The 23,198-nt window shown below is 45.6% G+C and overlaps 2 protein-coding genes across 4 annotated transcripts in view; one reads left to right on the top strand and one right to left on the bottom strand.

The window, feature by feature from the left end:
- Positions 1–86: 86 nt before the first annotated feature.
- Positions 87–10,849, bottom strand: Smcr8 (Smith-Magenis syndrome chromosome region, candidate 8 homolog (human)). Of its 2 annotated transcripts, NM_001085440.1 has the most exons (2): positions 7,993–10,849; positions 87–4,620 (listed from the first exon to the last, which is right to left on the bottom strand). In NM_001085440.1, exons 1-2 carry the CDS (start codon positions 10,344–10,346, stop codon positions 4,167–4,169), a joined length of 2,808 nt encoding a protein of 935 aa, NP_001078909.1. In that variant the 5' UTR covers positions 10,347–10,849; the 3' UTR covers positions 87–4,166. The 2 variants fall into 2 exon arrangements, with proteins under 2 accessions (NP_001078909.1, NP_780700.1); NM_175491.4 differs by lacking the exon at positions 87–4,620 and having other exon boundaries at positions 7,307–10,849.
- A 159-nt stretch (positions 10,850–11,008) lies between these two features.
- The window catches only part of Top3a (topoisomerase (DNA) III alpha), a 39,157-nt gene continuing 26,967 nt past the window's right edge, over positions 11,009–23,198 (top strand). The window contains exon 1 of one of the 2 annotated variants that reach the window (NM_009410.3): positions 11,009–11,452. In NM_009410.3, the coding sequence (NP_033436.1) occupies positions 11,273–11,452 (180 nt within the window). In that variant the 5' untranslated portion in view covers positions 11,009–11,272. Of the gene's footprint in view, positions 11,453–22,336; positions 22,357–23,198 lie in introns of those variants that run through there. The other variant, XM_017314499.2, reaches the window with a different exon arrangement.

The raw sequence follows: 23,198 nt of genomic DNA, 5'->3' as shown, positions 1-23,198 counted from the left end.
CCTGGTTTAAGAATCAGCAGAGGCCAAAGGCTTTATATTCCACCTGCCTGAGATAAGCAGCTCCTTCCTACAATTAGGAACCCAGATGCCACCTTCTGAAAGAGTCTTTATTTGTACATTGCTGAATTGCAAACCATCAGTAACTTTTTAATATGGACAATCAAATTTTTACCCACAGAATGTCTACAAGAATTATATTTTTAAAAAATACAACCAGTTTTTATATTTTAAAAATATCTGAACTCAAATAAATTAATATCTTAAAAAGTACACTCCTCATATTATTTATTTGGCATTTATTCTAAGCTTTTGCGCACAATGCCTGTGGGACATGATCACATCCGCAGTGCTCTAGTTCCAGTACTGTGACTGCAGCACGGCTGGGACAGATTTACAGACGGTGGGAACATGCAGTAATAAAATAGCTTCTTAGAAAACAAGTTAACAGACTGTCTGTACTGCAACTGCTGTGTGCTCTGTCCAGCTTGTAGCTCCAGCTGTCCAGCATAAGAGAATTTGGCCAGGGCTCCCTGGGAGCTGGCCCATTGTTATTACTGTTGCCATGGTGTCAGTTTGCTTGTGGTGTGGTTAGGATATTGGTCCCCTCATCTCTGTGGGGCCACTGTGCTTCCTGCCTACCTAAAGACAGCTGGCCCCAGTTAGGGCCCTGTGAGATGCTCTTTTTCCACTGCTACATCTTTGTTCCTCTTTCTTCCTTCCCAAAGCTTTAACAGAACCAGATCTTAGTGGGCCAAGGACTTAGAGAAACAGTATGTTAAACTCAAGGGAAGCTTTGCTTTCTGAGCAAAAGAAACCCAATTCCCTCTCCTTTCTGCAATGCCTCCCTTAAAGATTCCAGTTTGATAACAGTGTTAGAGTGAAGCCAGAAAGCTGGCTTAGTTTTAAAGTTCAAGCCAAGGCACTTTCTTAAGAGCTTTCTAGGGAAGTAAAAAGTAGCTTGGATGGCCTCACTGCCATGAGGATTTGATTCCTCCAAAGGCCTCGAATGTCTGATACATCATCCATCATTAGGAGAGCTAACACCACCCAACTATCTCAGACAAACCATGGCGGTGGCACAGGACACTGGTCCAATATGCAATATTCAGGCTGGGGGAATGGCATGGACTTAACGTAGCAGATGGATGGCCAAGATGCATACAAGATGTTCTAGAAGCTATGCCTCCAGGACCACAGAGCTCAACTGCTGGCTTTGATTCTTGGCAAAGGAGAAGGGAGGTCTCCTGGCCTTCCAGGGTTATGAAATGGTAACTAATTTAGATAAAGTTGAAATCATTTGTATTTTAAATATTGTACCTGATCTAAAAACAAAGGCCAGATCAGGATGGACAGGTCACAACCACAGTCCAGTTCCAAATTTCAGAGCAACTTTAGCTACTGCAGTAACAACTGCTTGGCAGTCCAGTTTAAACCAACAGCTTACCAGTTTTAGTGCCAGGGCTCAAAATGATAGTAGTGAGGAGCTCTGTCATCTGTGGGGTAGCCTTAATAGTTATTTTACTAAATTAGCCAGGCTAGGGATAGAGCTCAGGTGGTTTAGTGTCTGCCTAGTGTGTATGAAGCCCTGGATTGATCTGTAAAACTCATGGCAGGCATGCAACCTCAGCACGTGGAGGCAGGAGGATCAGAAGTTCAAAGCCATCCTTAGCTACACACAGAGTTCAGTGTCGGCTTGGGCTATATGAGACTGTCTCAACAGAACAACAAAAATCTTTACTAGCCTCGTACTTGAGAAACACTTCAAATGGAAGCTTCTTTTTTGAGACAGTATCATAGTCTTGGCTGGCCTGAGGTTCATCATGCAGATCAGGGTGGCCTCAAGGTTGCAGACATCTACCTGCCTCTTCTCTTAAGTACTGGGATTAAAGGTGTGTGCCACTATGCCCCATGACCAACTGAAAACTTGAGTCCTGCTGCATAAGTCTCTACAACATCAAGGTGTACACATGTACTACTTTTAGAAGATTCCAGTCCTCTAAAACAAAGGAACAGAGAATTAACTGCCTCTATCTGAACTCAGCCCCAAGGATTGGTAACCTCTAAGGGGAAGCATGGTTTCAGCATTAATTAATCCTTTTAAATCAACACAACAAAATTTTAAAACCAAAGTCTAAATCTAGACACTGGTTCTAGTGGCAAACAACTATAATTCTAGCAGTTGCAATGTCAAGGCAGAAGGGTCAAGAGTTCAGGGTTATATGAGATCCTGTTTAAAAAAAAAAACCCAAAACTGTAAATGGAGTTCAAACCCTTGTCAGTCTTAGTAAGGAGCCATTCAAGAGAGGAACCTGTTCACCATTTCTGCCACACAAAACTGTTCTGCCCACTCCCCACCAGTCTTGACTTTGTCTTCTGAGCCACTCTGTGGCTGAATGCCAAGATGTGTGTGTGTATACTTTCAGTATCCAGAAGGCCAGGCATGGCTGCTGCCTTTCTCAATACAGGGGCACACAGTATTCACCATGTTAGGCAGTAGTCCCAGCAACTGATCACCTCCCTACCTGGCTCTTAAACTCTAGCACATTCATCCTTGGAGACCTGAGGAAAGGGAACTTAGCCAACCAGTCAACGGTAGCATCTAGAACACTAAGAAGCAATAGCAGATGAGGGAGCCCATGAGGAGAAACTACAGCCACAAAGGTGTCTGTAATGCATGTAACAGACACAAACTAGTGAAGGCAGTGCCATCTTTCTGGTTTTGTCACAGGCTCAGAAGCAAAATCCCATACCCTCTTGACCAGGACCAACAGGCTGCAACTTTGTGTCAAAGTCCTAGGCAAGGAATGTGACCCAAGAGTGACATGCTGCCAGCCATCTTTGGTTACTTGGCTTCCACAGGTTCCTTCTGAGACCTCAGTAGTGTGACCTGCTGACAGACCTGAGGGCAGGGACACAGCATCTAACTGATGCATACACCAGGCTGCTGATCCAGGTCTAATTTACTGCAGCTTTTTGGAGCAAATTTAAAAGCAGCAGTACCAACCAGAACTCCTCTCTTGTTTAGGGAGGAAAGTTTTTTTTAAAAGGTCTCACATTTTCAAGATTACAAGAAGCATTCCATGCACACGAGCAGCTGCAACAGGAATCCCAGGGAGGTCATGATGATGGCCACCAGGGGACCAGGTGGGGACTAAAAGGTGCCTTCCTCCCAGGTTCCTTGAAAGGGAAAGGAACATGATGGGAATGACTGTGGAACATGTACACTGCCTCCCAGATGTGTATATAAAGATAGCCACCCAGGAGCGAGTACAGGACATCCTTGCTTAGATGGTTAGTCAGCACGCCAGCCAGCCAGCCAGAACTTAGCTGTTACAAAGCCCACAAGCCCTCAGGAGGTAAGTGTCTGCCAATCTTCCCAGGGGAAGTCAGAGGTAATGCTCTGGATAAGAGGATCCAGTGGGCAGCTCCTGCCACGCACAGTGGTGATGGCGTTATGGTCTGCTTCATCTACAGCTCCCAAGGTACTTCTCAAACTGGCTGTAGCCATTTGGCATCTGCTTTTCATCCAGGGCTAGTGACAACTGTCACAATGGCCCAGGGACTTGAGCAATGCCTTGGTAGAGGCAAAGAATGGACAGGAGCTGCTTGTGGTCTGCAACCCTCGCAGCCCAGATGTGTCTCTGCAGCTGACCAGAGCACTGTTCCTCTGTGGCCTTGTTCAGGAGCCTCCTCTTGGTTATCAGGCTCCAGGATGCCAAGTAAGGGGCCTTGTTAGAGGTAGATGGAGGCGGCGGCTGTCCTGCTTCCCACCGCATCGTCACAGCGCCCAGGCTGATTGTGCCACTCAGACGTCATTTGGGCTTTGGCTACATAGCCTCATCTTTTCCAGTGCCACAGTCTGGGGCTTTCTCTTCCTGCTCAGACTGCTGATCCTTGGAAAATTAAGGACACCCCCTTTTTTGGGAGCTACTTCCTTAATGAACCAGGAGCAGCTGCTACTGTCCTTCTGGAGGGCCATGTGCCACCTCTGCTCAGCCCACATCACACACTGCCCAGGGCTATGTTGCAACTATAACTGCCACCTGTTTCCTTCCTGCTGACACCAGAAGGCTCAACACTCCAGCTCAGGCAACCATTTAGTCACACCAACCCTTCTCCCTCCCCATGCCCTGAGTCACAGGTCTTGGTCACAGTGGCTGAGACCCTTAGATTTTGTACAAAAAGCTGGGGACGTAGTCAAACCTGAGCAGTGGGTGGGTGGTCCCCGGTGACTCCTGCATATAGTGCAGTTTCAACAGCTCAGCCAGGTACTGTACCACTCTGATGTCCTCGTTCACGAGCCCCAGGTTTAGCTTTAGGAAGCTGGTTTGTCTGCTGGCCACTGCTTCTTGTGTCTCCTCACTGTGGGCGGGCAGATGCAAGTGGTGACAAAAGGTGTAGAGGAATGCCTTGGAGCAGAGCTGGGTGAGCATGCTCTGGACGTGAAGGTAGTATGTGCTGCCCCGCTTGATCTGAGTGCGATGGTCAGCCAGGCGGGGTACCAGTGTACCCCTGTATAGGGGACAGCGTAGGGTCTTGCTGTCCAGGTCCAGGATGCTTGTATAACGGCTGTAACGGCTCAGGGTATGGAGGGTACCCACATTGGCAGGAGAGGCCACTCTGAAAAAGATAGGCCAAGGTCAGAAAAATGGGAGCAGCTGCTTAAGAGATAAAGCTCACTATCCACAAACTAACTCACACTCATCAAGTGCTTTGGTCCTCAAGGCCCTCAACAATGCAACTCCTTATGGTCTCTGAAGCATCATTACTCGCCTAAATGGATGGTCCACATAGTGAGCCAAACTTCCAGTGGTGCTCCAGAACTATCTGCCTGGCTGCTCTCCCTGGAACTCTACTTGGGCTTCCCTCATCTCTGGGATATTAGCTCAAATAATCTTTTTTTTTTTTTTAAGATTTATTTATTATATGTAAGTACACTGTAGCTGTCCTCAGACACTCCAAAAGAGGGCATCAGGTTTCGTTACAGATGGTTGTGAGCCACCATGTGGTTGCTGGGACTTGAACTCAGGACCTTCGGAAGAGCAATCAGCGCTCTTAACCGCTGAGCCATCTCGCCAGTCCTCAATTAATCTTTTACCCTTTCTGAGCCTCAACTCCACTTCTCACTGTCCTGCCATGCACAGTCCCTGGTTTCCATTCCAGCAACACAAGAAGAAAAAAAAAAAAAAAAAGAAAGCTCACCTTTAGAGCAGTCGTCCCAGCTGGGCAGAGGTGGCGCACACCTTTAGTCCCAGCATTTGGGAGACAGAGGCAGGCAGATCTTTTTAAGTTTGAGATAGCCTAGTCTATAGAGTGAGTTCCAGGGCAGCCAGGACTATACAGAGTAACCCTGTCTCAAAACAAAAAACCAAACCAAAGACAAAAATACACCCTCCAAAAAAGCAGTCTTCCCACAAAAGTAGGCATTACCCACTGGTCTCACAAGATTTTACATATTTAGGGCTTATATAAGACATGGTGCCATACAACAAGAAAAGCCACTGGAACCATTTATTTTCCCTTCTTGTTGAATTTAATAATGATTAATTAAGTACCTACTACCTAACCAAGCCTTGAGCTGGGAAATGAGACTATGATGAAGAATGTCCTAGAGTGTTATCCTAGAGTGTTGTCTTGTGGGTAAATTAGACCCGAGTGGGAGCTAGCCTGAAGACCATGGCAAGACCCAAATAGGCCCTAAATCCTGAACCAGTGGCAGTGGGTATACAGCATACCCCATGAACAAGGGAGAACTGGGGCCTCATGAACAGGGTAGTTCACGAGGACACTAAACTCTCAAGAGACCGTCTTCTTCAGGACTACCCTCTTGCCTCAAATGGCTTCCCTATAGCACCCACCACACCCCAACCAGGGGCCTTGTAGACTCCACACAAGCTTTTCAATCACATGTAATTTGCCTTTACTTCCACCGAGGGTCCCCAGCAAACCCTGAGCTTAGCAAGTGCTAGGCTCAAACTTAGTTCCTAACCGTCTGACCCTCCATCTCTGTTGTGATGTCCAGTTTAGGCCATTTCATAAAATTCAGCATTAGCATTCCTTTCCTCCCAGTGGTGGCAGGATGCTGGCTCCTTCCAAGTTCTTCTGTTTCTGTTTCCCACAACATTCTTCCTTACTCAGGAAGCCAAATACACAACCAGGCCCCCAGACTTTGCATTACATTTCGGTGTACACAGCCTATTCTTCCAAACCCAGACTGCTGCTATCCAAATCAGGGAGGCCACAAGGCTGAGGAGTCTGAGGTCACCCAGCTAGGACTCTGCCTAAGCCTCTGTCACACACTCTCTCTTCTATTAGAACTGGGTCCTGCTTACCCATCATTACTGACCTTCTGTTTATCAAGCCACGCATTCCTCCCTGGTGGTCTATTTAAAATGATGGCGGACTCACCATTGGCTACTCTAACCCTGTTTTCCATGCAGAAGGCCTGGAAAGGACCAAGTGAAAGGAGCCAAGGGCCAGTGAAGCCTGGGGTTCAAGGTGGGATTCTTTAAAACCTTTACTTGAGCAGTTCCAAGTGAAGCCAAGACTGGAGGATCTAGATGAACCCCGCTTAAAAAAACAGCCCTGTGAAAAACTGCTCACAGCTCTGTGGACAAGAGAGCCACTACACAAAAGCACCTCTCTCAATCACTTTTTTATAAAGCTTCTGTCTTGCTAATATAGCCTAGACTGGCCTCACAACAAATCAATTCTAAGGCCAGGTACTGTTCTAAAATAACACACTCCCAATCGGGGCCCTTCTATAGCTCCATACGGCATAAGGTGAGCACAGGGCGTCCCTTGCACAGGATAGGAACCCAGCAAATCCACTGCAGTGAGGGTGGCAGCACCTGTGACCCAGTCCCCTGCAGCTCCCTCTGCAACCACACCTCTGAAGATTTTCACCTCAGTGTTGTTGTGTCGTGGTTTCACCTCACTTCCCTAGGGCTTCTCTGGATTAGCTGTGACCTACCTATTGGCATGCCACTTCTGGCACCTCATTGACCCCCAGTAAGCCATTCTTTGGGGCACAAGCATTGCATAAACACTGACACTTGTGCAGGAACATTCCTAGCATTTGCGTCCCTCAGCAGGATACTCACATGGTATCTCATATGCTAGCAGACACTTTACCACTTGAGATTCTGTGCAGTGGGCTCAACTGTCATTCCCAGGGCATCTCGCTGAAATCTGTGGCCCTGTCTGTCTCCTTCATTTTAAGAGGGTGCACACTTGTACAGACCAGGAATCTGCTTGTAATTCAGGCACTGGGCAGTAACCATTCAATGACCATTGAAAAAGGTCTATTCAATAAGTCAACTTTATTTTCCTATTTTCTTGGAACACAGGAATAACCTACCTAGATATCTATGTGAATGAGGCTTGACGGGGGAGCACCATAACTCTGAAGGGATTTCAAACAAGGGCAGGACAAAGTCCTTTGACTCCTCACTTTCAGAGCAAATAGAACAGCAGAGTACAAGTTATTGGAGTTCTATATCTTCCACAGTGACAGCCACAATCCTTTACACCATTGTGACTGGAATCAGAACGTAAGATCTTCAAGTCCAGCTATTCTCTGACTTCACTGAACGAAGACTGCTGTGTTTACCCAAGACAAATGGAATCAGAATCTGACTGGGGAGTCACGATTCAGGGCATATAAATATAAGTAGCGTGTCTGCCTAGCATGCTCAGGGCCTGGGTTCTATCGATAGAACCACTTACATTCACAAGGAAATTAATTCTCCCAAACAGTTCTGACATGGAAGTGGGGCTGAGCCAGGATTGGCAATCTCTTAGCAACTGTGAATCCCCTGCCCCGTGATAAGAGAAGGCAACAGGATCAAGAGTGATTTGCCAAAGGAAAGAACAGTGAGTAGGGTTAGCCACTGTCTAGGAAGCAGGCTTTCCTTTTTAGGGTCCACAGATCCTAAACCTGCTTCATCTCGTAATGTTTAGGGCTCTTCCCCACCTCCTGGAACCAGTTACCTTTGTAGGCCAATAAGCTTCCACTTCTGGAAATCCATAATATGCAAAGGGGAAGAAATCCAGTGCTTCACCGGCTTGGCATAGCAGCCATAGTTGGGAACAAAGATGGACAGTGCAGTCACCAGCTTCCTGACAATGGTTTCATCTTCGCCCAGGACCACAAGTGTCCTCCCACTGAGCAGGGAGTAGATGGCTGGGTGGGCAAAAGGGTACTGGCGGATGAATTTTAAGGCATTCTGGCCAGCTCTCTTTTTGTGCCTCTCAGAGGATAGGCCAGCAGGAGGTGCTGAGGGGATTCTGTCTGAGCTGGTAGAGGCCGCACTGCCCATGTAGCTAGTGGTATCCGAGTAGTTATCCAGGCTCATCTTACTAACATCTCGGCTAGCCAGAAGGCAGCTTGGATCCAGCTCATAAGCTGGGAACATTTCACAACTGTTGTCTCGGGGAGAAGGGTCAGTGTTTTCCACTCCGAAGTCCACGTGGAGCCCCTGGTCCTTCTGTATGTAGCGCTGTGGGGGAATGCTCACCACACTGTCCTCATCAGAAAGAGTGTAGGCTGGGGTTGGGAGAGGCACCAAGTGACCTTCACTCTCCTTTCCAATACAGCAGCTGGAGTCTATTTGGGATGGGATATTTTCCAAGTTGCCCTCCTGAGTCTCATCCGGTTCTGGTGAGCCGGCACTTGCCTGGAAATGGATGGCCCCCTCATTATCCGCATAGGCTTCTTCTTCATTAATGGCACTTGGGTAACTGGCCTTAAAGTCATCAGGAATGAGGGCCTCAGAAGGGCAGGTACTTAAGACTTCAATGCTGTCCTCGCTGATTGTCCTGTGGCTGACCGCTTTGCTACGGACTACATGGGGGCTCAATGGCACGGTGAGGCTGGCCTGGCTGTCAGATTTCGACAACACAGAGGCTGACTTCTCGGTGCCCAGCACCTCAATGCTTTCCCCACTACTGATGCTCCCTTTCATATCCATATCCAGGTAGTCCAGGTTCTCTTGGGGGTCAAAACTGCGTGCCTCTGTTGCCTCCACCCCCGTGTACTCTTCATCGCCAAGTTCCTGCTCCATCTTGATCAATACAGACTCCACACTGGACTTGTAAGAGCCAACGCTAATTAACACTTTAGGAATGGGGCATTCTTCTACAGGCTTGGGAGGCAGCCTGTCCTGACTGGGCTGAGAGGGTACATTCTCTTGCTTTTCCATCCTGTCATCCACCTCTACAAAATCTTCAAAGAGGAAATTCGTTATGGGCTGTTGTTTTCGAAGCACTCTGTCAATCTGACTGGTCAGGAGGTAGCACAGGTCTCCTCTGAACATGTGTTCAATGTGGCTAAGCTGGGCCAGGGTCTGAGTGAAATACTCAGTGTCACAGAGTTCCTCCAAGGTCTTCAACTTCTTGTCAAAACACTTGGTGGACTTTGCTTTGATGAGTTTGGGGGTGTAAGCCGGTCTGCAGGTATAAAGGTCTGCATTAGCGGACTCCTCAGGATTAGAGGTAGTGGATACCTGGTCAGCCTGATCCTGGGTATGCTCTGTATCACCAGGCTGCAAGTCAGGGATCTTCGTCTTCTGACGAGGGTATGAGCGGATCTGCCTCAGCAAATCTTGATGTTCGATGATGGACTTCTCCACATTGGCCAGTTCATTGGCTTTCTCAATCGCCTGAGAAGAATAAAAACCCTTGTCGTTGGCTTTCTTCTGGATCTCGGTTTCTGTGTGTAGCACTGTCCTTGTGTAATCCAAGTCTTTCAGCTTTTTTTCAAGTTCCCCAGCGAATGCCTTCCTGTTGCCCATCTTCAAGCACTCAGATGCTTTGGAAAATTCGGCCGAGAGCTCTTGGAACTGCTGCATGATTTTATGCTGGTCTGCGGAGATATAAGCCATACAAAAGGGCCTCACAAAGCCCCTGGCCTCCAGGTCGTACAAGGTGAGGTGGTGCACATATGCAAAGGCCCCTTCCTTAGAGTCTCCCAGTACCACTTTAGAGTCTTCCACAAAGTTCAACTTGGGGTAGGCAGAACCGGGAGGATGGCCTACGAATGAAGCCTGGTAATCCACCGACATAATCCGCAAAGAGAAGTAATTAAGATCAAAAGTGCCAAAAACTTTGGTGTCATTGGGGATGGTAAGCAAGGGCTGGGGTCCCACCTGCTCAGAGAACTCGGAAATGAGGATGAAGTCCCTGGAGAACTTGGCCCCAGACAGTTTAGACCAGGGGTTTGCCCCCTGGCTGGCATAAGGAAAGAGAGGGACTGAGTACTCCTCAGGCAAAGCGGGCTCATTGTAAGGTTCTTCCTCGTATTCATCTTCCTTGGTGAAGGCCACCACATCAGGGGCGCTGATCATATTTCCTGAAATATGGCAAGCACATTGAGAGGAAATGGAAAATAATGTAGGGTTGGTCGGAGGGAGAGTCAGGCCTCTGGATGCGAAAACGAAGTTCTTGCGGCCTTCTTTGCACTTCCGGGGATCCTAAACTGCCCTGTCACACAACGAAGAACTCGAATTGCCGCAGACTCTCAAGGTTTGGGACCTGTGATGCCCTGGGCAAGCCTCATGAACTCCAAAGCTGCAGGTCCAGATGACGGAGGCTGGCCATTCTCCAGCGTTTGCCCGGGCCGGCGCAAGGTTCCTGAAGCTAGGTCACCAGCACTCCCCGGAACCTACCGGCGACATCAACAGTCCCAGCTCTGATCGTGTCATTAATCCTCGCCACGGGCTACCGCAGAATCAGTCAAATGAGTCTCCCCACGACCTAAGGGCAGAAACTGTCGCCGCTCCTAGGACCGTACTGTCCCAGGGAAGCTACCGCGGCACCGCCATCTTGGTATCACATGACTCCCCAGCATCAGCGTCGCGTGACCCGGAAACGCCCACACAGACTTCCAAGTTAGTGGCGCCTTTTAAGAGGCCCTGCCAATCAGATCTTCCAGAGGACAAGTCCCGTTAACTACCCATTGTCATAAAGAAAAGGAAAGTAGAATACAGTGGGGTGGAAGGGAGGAGGAGAAACGGTGTTGGAGGAACGTGCACAGGGCATGAGGCATTCTGGGAGTTGTAGTTCAAGGCTGCTTAGTGGCGCAGTGGGCGGAAGTTGTCTGTGAGCGCGAGTTTAAGCGAGACTCGGACGTGTGGGTTTCTGATCGAGGCGGCAGTTGCCTGGAAAAACTGCATTTATTAAGGTGGCTCTCACAGTTCCTCGTGGCTTTTCCTCTGGGTTCTCCAGCATGCACGGGCACCCGTGGAGTTGCTGCTGGAGCAGGACCTAGGGAATGATCTTCCCGGTCACCCTCTTAGCGTTTCAGTGGCACCGACGGCCTGGAGGCCGTGCCCTGTCCCGCGCTGCCATGGAAGTGGCCTTCCGAGGAGTGCGAAAAGTTCTCTGCGTGGCGGAGAAAAACGACGCTGCCAAGGGGATCGCCGACTTGCTGTCCAACGGGCGTATGAGGCGGGTAAGAAGCACTTGGGTTCTGCTTCCCTGAGGAACGCCCACAAAGTCCGACAGCGCGTTGGGTACCGGGAGCCCGGGCGAAAGCGACTCCGCCTATTTTGCGAGAGGCCCCTCCCGGCCGCCCTCACTTCTCGGTTTCTCCCTAGCCTTCAGGCTTTTTGTAAATGTAAAACCTTTTCACGCTTTTGATAGACCTTTGCTCGCCGGATCTGTCTGCTCGGCTCACATACCAGTGGAGCATTGCTCTCCCTTCTTTGGGTCTGGAGTGTGAGAACACGTGTATTTTAAAACTCTTCCTTGGTCAATCACAAGTTCAGTAGTATTGGAAAGCGGTAACCAACTCCTTTATCTTGGCGTTCAAGCCTTACTTATGGAATCCTGTCCCTGCCTTCTGCAGACCCTGTGACTAGGGTGGTGGCACCCTAGGGGTAACACTTAGGTTTAGGAACTAGAGAAGTCAATTACTACTCCTATAGACTGATTCTAAGATACACGAAAGATAGGATTGTCTCCTGACAAAACGGAGGTGAGAAGGGTAAAACCCCAAGGACTGTTGCGTTATCATTCAGCTGGAGGCCCTTCCTAGGAGCTGTTCCCTTTTCTTTGCAAACAGTTGGATCTCCAGACCTCTGCCTCCAGTTTTAAAATACCCGGAAGGGGGAGCCAAGGTTAGGTGGGCGCTGGCCCCTAACTACTTCACCTCTTAAAAATGTCTTTGAGTAATAATTTTTTCTTTTCTGTTTTGGAGACAGGGGTCTCACGATGTAGCCCTGGCTGTCCTGGAACTTGCTAAGTAGATCAGGCTGGCCTTGAACAATGGAGATCTGTTTGCCTCTGTCTTCTAAGTACTGGGGTTACAGACTGACATTCAGCCTAACTACTGCTTAGATCTCTCTCTCTTTTATTTTTTAATGTCTATGGGTGTTTTCCCTACATGTATGCCTGTGTATCAGACACATGCCCACCGAGGCCAGAAAGGGTATCAGATCTGGTTGTGAGCCACTATGTGAGATATGGGAATCGAACCTAAGTACTCTGAAAGAGCAGCAAGTGCTCTTAACTATTGAGTCATCTCTCCAGCCCCTTAAATGTCTTTTTTTAAGGAGCGCCCCCTGCCCCCCATACACGCACACACTTGGCCGGGGATTCTTTTCTCCCTCTCCCCCACCCCCTCTCTTTCTCTCGATGGCTAGTTGGTTGGTTTTTGGAGACAGGTTCCTCTGTGGTGTAGTCCTGTTTGTCCTGGAACTCACTATGTAGACCAAGCCAGGGCTTCTGAATCCTGTACCATCACAACACTTAGAAGGCATCTACAGTAATGAGACTGCCAAAGCTGGAATAAAAGAGATTGTTGCTGCTTTGTCCATACCATTGAGTAGATTGGAATTGAGTCTTTAAAACTGTATTTTATTCAGAGGGCTGGCAACCCTAGAAGACAGCTTGTCTCCAGCTGGCAGGTTATATAGAGACAATGGGGGTGAGGTAGAGAATGAAAGGCGGTCAGTCGCTTTGGAGTTCAATCGTGCCCCCTGGTCAGCCATATTTTGAGATTTGTGTTGTTCTGTAAGGATAAGTAAGAGTTAAGTTTGTAGGAAGAAATAAAAGATGAGAAACTAGATGAGCTCAAACAGCTAAAGCAATTGATATTTAATGCCAGAAATGTGGTGTTTGTAGTTCTGACTATGACATGACCAGGGCACAGGACCTCAGCACTCAATGATCAGGGTCCAAGAGAATACACATTTCTTGCTTCAGGCTGGGATTTTTGTAGCTAAGGATAGGGAGTGGGTGAGAGGGATTTGTTTGGGGCAGAATGAGGAAGTTAGCTGTTTTCCTTAGATAAGCAGTTTGGTCTGACTGCCAGGTCTGTTGTCTCTGCCACCACTGGGTATCTGGAGTTGGGCCTGCTGCCTTCTGCAATCCTTAAATATTTATTTCTTGGAACTTTGATCTCAGTTCCAGGAACTTGGCTTTTGGGGAGATTCATGTTTCAATTTGGAAGAAATGTCGTACAAGCTTAAGTGTGGTAAAGTATGGGTTGTATGACCATTATACTGTCTAGTTCCAGAAGGTAACTTTTGTCTCTTTATTTTTTTTAAGATTTATTTATTAATTATGTGAATACACTGTAGTTGTCTTCAGACACTTCAGAAGAGGGAGTCAGATCTTATTACAGATGGTTGTGAGCTACCATATGGTTGCTGGCATTTGAACTCAGGACCTTCAGAAGAGCAGTCAGTGCTCTTAACCACTGAGCCATCTCTCCAGCCCAACTTTTGTCTCTTTAAAAGAGCAAGTACCATTGTTAGCTCTGTCATGCCCACCACAGTTAGCCCGCTCTGCTGTTAACTATTGATGTTGTTAGGGGGTTGGAGTTTTTGTGTTAAGAGTCTCATTCATGTAGCTGACTTGAGGTTGACCATAAAGTTGCTAGGAGTGGAGGCTGGCCATAAACTTTTTTTTTCTTTCTTTCTTTAAACTGGAATAATCAGTTTATCTTATTTTTATTTTTGTGCATGTGGTGTGTGTGTGTTTGTATGTGTGTGTGCACGAGTGTGCAAGCACATGCTTGTGCCCTTGAAGGCCAGAAAAGAGCCCTGGGGCCTCTGCAGTTATAAGCAGGGAAGGCCCCTTGATGTGGGTGATCTTCTGGAAGAGCAGCAAGCACTCTTAAGCACTGAGCCATCACAGTTTTACCAAACTTAAATGGTTGTGAGATATTTCCTCCAGATTGAAACATGAATTCTGACACCCGCCCCCCAAAGACAGAAAGCTCAGGTCTTGAAACTGAATTCAGTGTTGCTCAGGGTTCCAGGAAGTAGCAGAAGGCAGATGGCCCAACTCCAGACATCCAGGCCTTGAAATCTTAATCTTCCTGCTCCCACCTTCCAGTATGATCATAGAAGTTTGGCAGGGTGGACAGCTAATCCCCTTTCTGACCTAGATTTGCCTATTCTAAACATTTCCTATAAATAAAAGGCATGGCCTTTTGTGTGGGATTTATTTAACGTAGTCTTGAAACCCTATTCGCACTGTAGCACCTGTTAGTACTTTGCTCCTTTTCCTGGCTGAACATTTTAATGTCTCGCTGTATCACACTGTGTTTATCAATTGGTAGGCATTTGAATTGCTTCTGCCTTCTGTTTATTATAATTAGGACTGGGTGCAAACTGATTTGCAAGTGTCTGTTTGAATAGCTGTTATGATTATGGGTGTCCTATGAGTGGAACTGCTGGGATATGTGGTAGCTACCTATAACTTTTTCAGGAATCACCAAGTGTTTTCCCACATGCTTTAGAAACACTTGCTTTCCAGGTTGTTTTTACTTTAACACCATCCTAGCAGGTGTGAGAAGATACTGTGCTGTTGTTGGGGTTTTTTTTTTTTTTTTTTTTTTTTTTTTAGCATTTTAAAAAAAAATTATTTATTGGGCCAAGCATGGTGGTGCATGTCTTTAAGCCCAGCACTTGGGAAGCAGAGGCAGGCAAATTTCTGATTTTGAAGCCAGCCTGGTCTACAGAGTGAGTTCCAGGACAGCCAGGGCTACAGAGAAACCCTGTCTCGAAAAAAAAAACAAAAACAAAGAAAACCAAAAACAAAAAAAAAAAAAAAAAAGAAGATTTATTTATTGTATGTGTGAGTACACTATAGCTGTCTTCAGACACACCAGAAGAGGGCATCAGATCCCATTACAGATGGTTGTGAGCCACCATATGGTTGCTGGGAATTGAACTCAGGACCTCTGGAAGAGCAGTCAGTACTCTTAGCTGCTAAGCTATCTCTCCAACCCGATAATGTGTTTTTTAATTTACATTTTCATAAAGGCTAATTGACCAGTGATACTGAACTAATTCTCAGTTAGTTGTTGGCCATGTGGTTATCATTTTTTGGAGAAATTTGACTATGCAGCAAACTCCAAGCCTTGCACAGGCTAACAACTGTTCTACCACTGAGCTGCATCTTAGCCCAATTTTAATGGCATTGTCAAATCTTGTGTCAGAAAAATGTATGCACATATTTTTTTCTTTAGAGTCTCATAGTGTAAATTTTTATTCATTTGTGTATTGTGTCTGAGCCTGTATGGATACACATGTGCATGTGTATAGAGGTCAGAGGAACACATATGGGAGTCAGTTCTCTCCTTTACCATGTGGATTTCAGGAATCGAACTCAGATTTTTAAGCTTGGCAGCAAACACCCTTACCCTTAGAAACATCTTGCTGTCCCAAAGTTTTAGGGTTTTTTTAATCCGCTTTTTAAGAAAATTATGTGCATTAGGGTGTTTTGCCTGCATGTGTGCCTGTGAGAGGGTGGTGAATCCCCTGTGGGACTGCAGCCAGACAATTGTGAACTGGCATGTGGGTGCCGGGAATTAGTCTGGGTTTTCTGTAAGAGCAGACAGTACTCTTAACTGTTGTCTCCCAGCCCCTTGGCCCACTTTATTTATTTATTTATTTATTTAATGAGTGCTCTGTCTGTATGCACACCTGCATGCCAGAAGAGGGCATCAGATCCCTTTGTAGATGATCATGAGCCACCACGTGGTTGCTGGGAATTGAACTCAGGACCTCTGGAAGAGCAGCCACTGCTCTTAACCACTGAGCCATCTCAGCAGCCCTTGATCCACTTCTTTAGTTCATATTTCCATATTGTATTAAGTCTGTCCCACCTCATATATATTGATATATGGCGACCGACCTATTAGCCCTGCATCATTTGTTGAAGTCTGTCTGTTGAATGGACTTGGCACCCTTCTTAAAGATCAGTTAGGAGGAAAGACAACTGTCATCCCAGCATACAGAAAACGGATCAGGAAAACAAATTTGAGGGCAATTTGGGCTACATAGTGAGACCCTATTTCAAAAAACACAAAATGAGGAGCCAGAGAGGTGGCTCTGTGGTTAAGAGTAGAGGCTTCTTTTTGCAGAGGACCTGAATTCTGTTCACAGCATCTATGTCAGATGGTTCACGACCACCTAAAACTCCAACTCCAGGGGATCTGGTGCCCTCTTCTAGCCTCTGTGGGTACCTGTACATATGTGAACATATACACACATTGGTGTTTTGTTTTTTTTTTTAATTTTAAGTTAGGGAAAAACAACAACCACAAAATAAATGGGTTAAGGAGGCGGTCAATAAAGTGCTTGCTGTACAAGCATGAGGACCGGAGCTGCATCACAAGCACCACGCAGAAAGCTGGGCTTGGTGATGTGCACCTGTAACCCTCACACTCTGAAGGCAGAGGTAGGAGGATCCCTGGGACTTGCTGGCCATCCAGTCTGGCTGAATTGGCAAGCTCCAGGTTCAGTGAGAAACCCTGCTTAAACAAATGAGGTCGAGAGCCATGAGGAAGACGCCTGACTAACATCTTACACAAAATGTGGAAGGTTTTAGCCAACATAGCAGGTTCTACCATTCAGCTTTACTCTTACTTAGTGCTCATTGTTACTACAGGTTTTGTTTGTTTGTTTGTTTTTAATTAAGTCTGATGGTTTTAGTTATTGTAGTTTTATAGTGAGTTTTGAAATTTAGAAGATTGAGTCCTCCAGCTTTTGGGTTTTTTTCCAGGATTGTTTTGGTCTTATGGAACCAGTGCAATTCCATGTGAATTTTAGGATCGGCTTTTTTATTTTGCACTAAACACTACCAGGTTTTCATAAAGAGGTCAGTGAAATAGCTACATTAATAAAGATTTTTACCTTTTTTTTTCATTGAAATTTGTTTCCGTTGTGGTAGAGATATAAACATGTTAACTTGACACAGTCTAGACTTACCTAGGAAGAAAGACTCCATAAGAGATTGAATAGATTAGGTTTTCCTGGGGAAATATCTGTAGGGGTTTATCGTGGTTATGTTAATAAAGGTAGAAACTGTTCCCTAGGCAGGGATCCTGGAGTGAAGACAAACTGTATACAGGCAAGCTGTATGCAGGCAAGCTGTACGCAGGCAAGCTGTACACAGGCATGCATGCATTATTCATTGCTCTCTGCTTTCAACTGGGTGTAACACGACCATTTCTCTCCCAAAGTTCTGCTGCTGTGATTTCCCTGCCAGGATGGACTATAACCTGGAATTGTGTTCCAAATAAACCCTTCTCCCTTAAGTTGCTTTGTTACAGCAGCAGGAAGGGAAACTAAAACCCAGTGTCTCACTCTGTAGCTCAGGCTGGACTGATACTTGCAGTTATCCCCCTGCTTCAGCCTTCTGAGCTGCTAAGATTAAAGGTGTGTTTCACCACCAAACAGCCTAATGCTTTCTTTTTCTTAATTTTATTCATTAAGGAGAGGAAAGGAACCAAATTGAACCAAGATCTGAAATCCTGAATTTGGACAGCATTTTCATTATCAGGAAAAAAATCACTAGAAATCACTAGTGAGAAATGGTTGTCCAGGGGCTGGTGAGATGGCTCAGAGGTTAAGAGCATTGACTGCACTTCTGAAGTTCCTGAGTTCAAAATCCAGCAACCACATGGTGGCTCACAACTATCTGTAATGAGATCTGATACCCACTTCTGGTGTGTCTGAAGACAGATACACTGTACTTATATGTAATAAATAAATAAATCTTTAAAAAGAAAAGAAAAGAAATGGTGTCCAAATAACATCTCATATAGTCTTAAACTAATTTCTAGAGAATATGAGCCCTTAGACAGTTGAAAAAAAACATACCAGTCATTTTAACCTTTGGTTATATTTTCCAGTTTGGAGAGGTGTGTGTGTGTGTGTGTGTGTGTGTGTGTGTGTGTGTGTGGTGTGATGTGTGTGATGTGCGTTGGGGTGTCTTAATGGGTGATTGCCCAGCTCAGATTGTCCCACGGACATGCCTGTGGGAGATTGTCTTGTTTATTGACGTAGGAGGGCCCAGCCTCTAGTGGTGGCACCGTTTCTGGAGAGGTGGTCCTGGGCTGTATAAGAAACCTAGCTGTACTGGCTAGTTTTGTGTCAACTTGACACAGCTGGAGTTATCACAGAGAAAGGAGCTTCAGTTGAGGAAATGCCTCCATGAAATCCAACTGTAAGGCATTTCCTCAATTAGTGGTCAAGGGGGAAAGGCCCCTTGTGGGTGGGACCATCTCTGGGCTGGTAGTCTTGGGTTCTATAAAAGAGCAGGCTGAGCAAGCCAGGAGAAGCAAGCCAGTAAAGAACATCCCTCCGTGGCCTCTGCATCAGCTCCTGCTCTCTGACCTGCTTGAGTTCCAGTCCTGACTTCCTTAGTGATGAACAGCAGTGTGGAAGTGTAAGCCAAATAAACCCTTTCCTCCCCAACTTGCTTCTTGGTCATGATGTTTGTACAGGAATAGAAACTCTGACTAAGACACTAGCTAAGCATGAGCCAGCAAGCAGTGTCCCTCCCTGGTTTCTGTTTTGAGTTCCTGCTCTGACTTCACTCAGTTGTGGACTGTAACCACCACTTCTTCCCCTAAGTGGCTTTTGGTAAGAATGCTTTGTCACGGCAACAGACAGGGGAATAGAAGAGGTATTTCAGGTGTTGGCCAGAACAGACTATTTTCAAGTGTGGTGGCATATGACTTTAATCCCAGTACGCAGGAGGCAGAACAGCCTGGTCTACAGAGTGAGTTTTAGGACAGTTAGAGCTACATAAACAAACCCTGTCTCAAAGAAAAAAGAAAGGAAGGAAGAAAATTTAATATTGTATGACATTTCTAAGTCTCGTCCTCTATATACTCTATATAACTCAGGCCTTTCCCGACTTGTTAAGGTTTTCTTGCTTTGTCTTAATCTTTCCCATTCTTTAGATATGTAGGTATCTTAACATAGGGCAAAATCTTATCATACAGAAATCCTTTGAGATTAAAAATGTCTTTTTTTAAAATTTCAGTTCTTTTTTAAAACTCAAACTTGGTGAGTTTTAAATTTTTTTTATTACTTTATGTACATTTGTGTTCTCCTGCATGTGTGTCTGTGTGAGGGAGACAGATACCTGAAACTGGAGTTGCAGATAGCTGTGAGCTTCCATGTGGGTGCTGGGAATTGAACTGGGTTCCTTTGGAAGAGCAGCCACTGCTCCTAACCTTGGAGTCATCTCTCCAGCCCAAATGTCATTTTTCTTACATCCTTCTGACATTTGATTTTTCTATTTACTGCCTTCCTTTTTCAATATCATGAGACATACAACATTAGCAAATAAATGGACCATCTCATTAAAGAACAACTAAGTTTAAACTATATCTAAGGCATGTGACAGATTAAGATCACTTGTGTGCCTATTGTTATGAGGTTTTTAAGTCCCCAAGCAAAGCTCATAGAAAACGCAGGCCAGCCTGGAGGGGTAGTCTCGTTACTCCTCAGCCTGTTACCCTCTTGCAGTGTGCTCAATAAACAGATTTTCCTTGAAGAGGAGGAGGAAAATGAAAACACATGCCAGCTAAAAGTCTTTATGTTCTCTAAAGTTCAGAGACTGACCTGTAATGGTGCTTTGCTTTTTAATAAGCAGTAATTAGCAGATAGAGAGGCAGCAGGTAGATAGCAGATTCACTGTCTATGTGGCAGCAGAGATCACCTGAGGAGCCCCTGTTAAAGCTGTCATGCTGGAGTGACAAGTTAGGTAGGAGACTCCAGGCAGGGTCCTGTGTCCTCTCCATGGATAAACTTCCAGCTATCCATTTTTACTCCAAGAGTATTTATATCATAGCATAAAAAAAAAAAAACAGTGACTTTTAGGGGCTGGAGGGATGGTTCAGTGATCAAGAGCACTGGCTACTCTTCCAGTGGACTTGGATTTAATTGTCAGCATCCATATGGTGGCTCACAACCAGCTGTAACGTTCTTTTGTCCTCATATTGTATACATGTGGTGCACAGACATACATCCAAGCAGTATACCCATATACATTAAAAACAGAAAACGTGGTAGTTTGAATGAGTGTCAGCCATAGGCACAAATATTTGAACACTTGGTCCCAATTGGTGGTGCTTTTTGGGTAGGTTTAGGAGGTGTGGCCTTGCTAGAAGAATATGTCACTGGGGGCTGGTTTGGGGGTTTTATTTGTTTGCTTGCTTGCTTGCTTGCTTCCTTTTTTGTATTGGGGGAGTTGTTTGTTGTTGTTTGTTTGGTAGTTTTAGACAGGACCATTTTATGTGGTCCTAGAGTTTGCTGTGTCTAGCCTCTGCCTCTAGAAGTTTTAAAAGCCACACACCCATCTCTGCTCTGTGTTTGCTGTTTAAGATGTGTGCTCTCAGCTTGCTTCCCCAGCCACCAGTCCTGCTGCTGCCGTGTTCTCTTTATCATTATGAGCCTAACCCTCTGGAACCATAAGCCAAACTTCCTTCTGTAAGTTGTTGTGATCACGATGTTCTATCACAGCAATAGAAAGGTACCGTTAAATTTTATAAGTTCCCCTTAAGGGGATAAGGATTCTGTAGGAAGATCAGCAGAGTCTACTAACCTGGACCCTTGGGGCTCTCAGAGACTGACCCACCGACCGAAGAACATACATGGGCTGGACCTAGGCCTCCCTGCTCATATGTAAGAGATGTACAGCTCTGTCTTCATGTGGGTCCCAAACAACTGGAGCAGGGGCTATTCCAAAAGCTGTTGCCAGCAGTGAGCGGAATGTACAGTAAATAAGTAAAAAATTAATTAATTAATTAATTAATTAAATCTTTGTAAAGTCATAGATATGTGGCAGCCAGCAGTTCCGGCCAAAAAGGATCAAGCTAACAGAGGAGTCTGCTTTTATCTGTGTTAGGTTTCAGAAATCCTTTCAGACCTTGAAAGTTGGTGCCCTTATCAGAATGTACCAGCAGGGGGAACAGGCAATCTTAAGAAACTCCGAGTGTCCTCATTCTTACAAAGAGCTTTTTGTAGGATAAGGAAAAACTACGATTGATATTTTTCTTTAGAAGCCATTTTCATTATCCTCCAGTCTAAATCTAGGCCAGGATTGAATGCAGAAAAGTACCAGGCCTTTCTTCCTTTGAAGGTCTGGATTAAATTGATACAGTTAGGGGTGCCTTCTTGCTGTCCAAGACAAAAAGATCATACATTGAAAAGTCTTCCATCTCTCCTTTGTCTTCTTCTCCAGAACACCATCTGCAGATCTTCCTGTGTTTTCCATCCCCCTTCATGAACAGCACAAGGACAGGAGGAAGACCACACCCAGCAGTGATGCCTGAGTTCTTATATCCCATCCTCCCTTTTTAGCAGCCCTGAGGAAGGGAAGCCTAGCACACTAGCCAGCTGCACCATTGATGCTCTACCTGACCTTAATGCCCTGTGACCTTGATGAATTCTTCTGTATTTTTCCAAGTTAACTTTATCAAGAAGCAACCAGGAGCAGGGGAAAGCCACGCATTTGGTTTAACCTATTGGAGGTGCAGGGGAAAGTCTTTAAGTTTCCTTTAGAATCCATTTGGTACATTAAATAAAACAATGTTCCAAAGCCAAGCTCCCATCATGGAGGTCTGGAATTACCTCTGTAGTCTGATTAGAGGAAATGTATTAGCTTTATCAAATTTCAGTAAGGGCACCCAAAAAGCATACATGAGTACAGTCACACCTTTTAAGGGGGAAAAAAAGACACCCGAGCTAGGTTACCATGGTTGTAGTGGAAGAAAATTACACATGGAACAGGAAAAGGTGACCTGGGATATGTAGCATGGAGGGGAATTGTAAGCTACCCTTGAATTTGAAGTTGTGGCAGTCCTCCTGCCTCATCTTTCTAAATGCTGTATGTACCGTGGTCAGCTCACAGTAATGATTTTTGTGTTGAATGTGTATCTTGCAATTTTGATGGAACTGTCTATTATTTTTTTGTTATTTCTTTAGAATTTTTCACATATAAAAGATAGTGTTGGACCAGGTGTGATGGTCCATGCTCTTTAATTCTGTGAGTTTGATGTTAGCCAGTGTTGCCTGGTGAAACTCCATCTCAAAAAATATCATGGTAAGCAAGGCATAGTGGCACAGACCTTTAATCCCAGCACTCAGAAGGCAGAGGAAAGGGGATCTCTGTGAGTTCTAGGCCAGCCAGGGCTATACAGTGAAACCCTGTCTCAAAACAAACAAACAAACAAAAAACCTAAACTAATATTGTCTGTAAATAAAGATTCTTTCTCTTGTTCGGTCTTGTTGACCTCTATTTCTTTTCCTTGCCAGAGTGTTAGAGCTGGGACTTCAAGGATATCGATGAAGAGCAGGGCCAAGAATGGATGTGCTAATGTTGTTACTGAGATCTTGTTGGTTTTTTTTTGTTTTTGTTTTTTGTTTTGTTTTTGTTTTGTTTTGTTTTGTTTTTTGAGACAGGGTTTCTCTGTGCAGCCTTGGCTGTCTTGAAACTCATCCTGTAGACCAGGCTGGCTTCAAACTCAGAGAGCCCAAGTGCTGGGACCAAAGGATAATTGTTACTGCTGTTAAAGAGAAAGCTTTCGTCCTTTCACTGTGATGTGTGTTAACTTTATTAATGTTGAAGCTGTTCCTTGCTGGTCCTAGGTGAATTGGGGAAAGGTGTTGAATTTTAGCAAGGTGCTCTTTCTGCACTGATTGAGAGAAGCCTGATAGAAAGGTTTCTTGTTCATTTTGCTTTTCTTAGAGTGTGTATATATGTGATGAGGGAAGGAGGAATGCGTGCCACTTTAGGTGTGTGGAGTCAGTATTCCCCGTCCACCTTTAGTCCACGTACCAACTCTAGATTGGGAAACTTGCATGGCAAGCACTTTTACCTGCGTAGCACCCCCAGGTAGTCTTGTAAGTGGCAAGACTGTTGGAACTACTGAGTTTCATAGTCAC

Source organism: Mus musculus, chromosome 11 (genome assembly GCF_000001635.26).
Source record: "Mus musculus strain C57BL/6J chromosome 11, GRCm38.p6 C57BL/6J".
In the NCBI taxonomy this organism is placed as follows: Eukaryota; Metazoa; Chordata; class Mammalia; order Rodentia; family Muridae; genus Mus; species Mus musculus.
The sequence above is the reverse complement of the archived record's forward strand: the minus strand, read 5'-3'. Positions and strand labels throughout refer to the sequence as shown.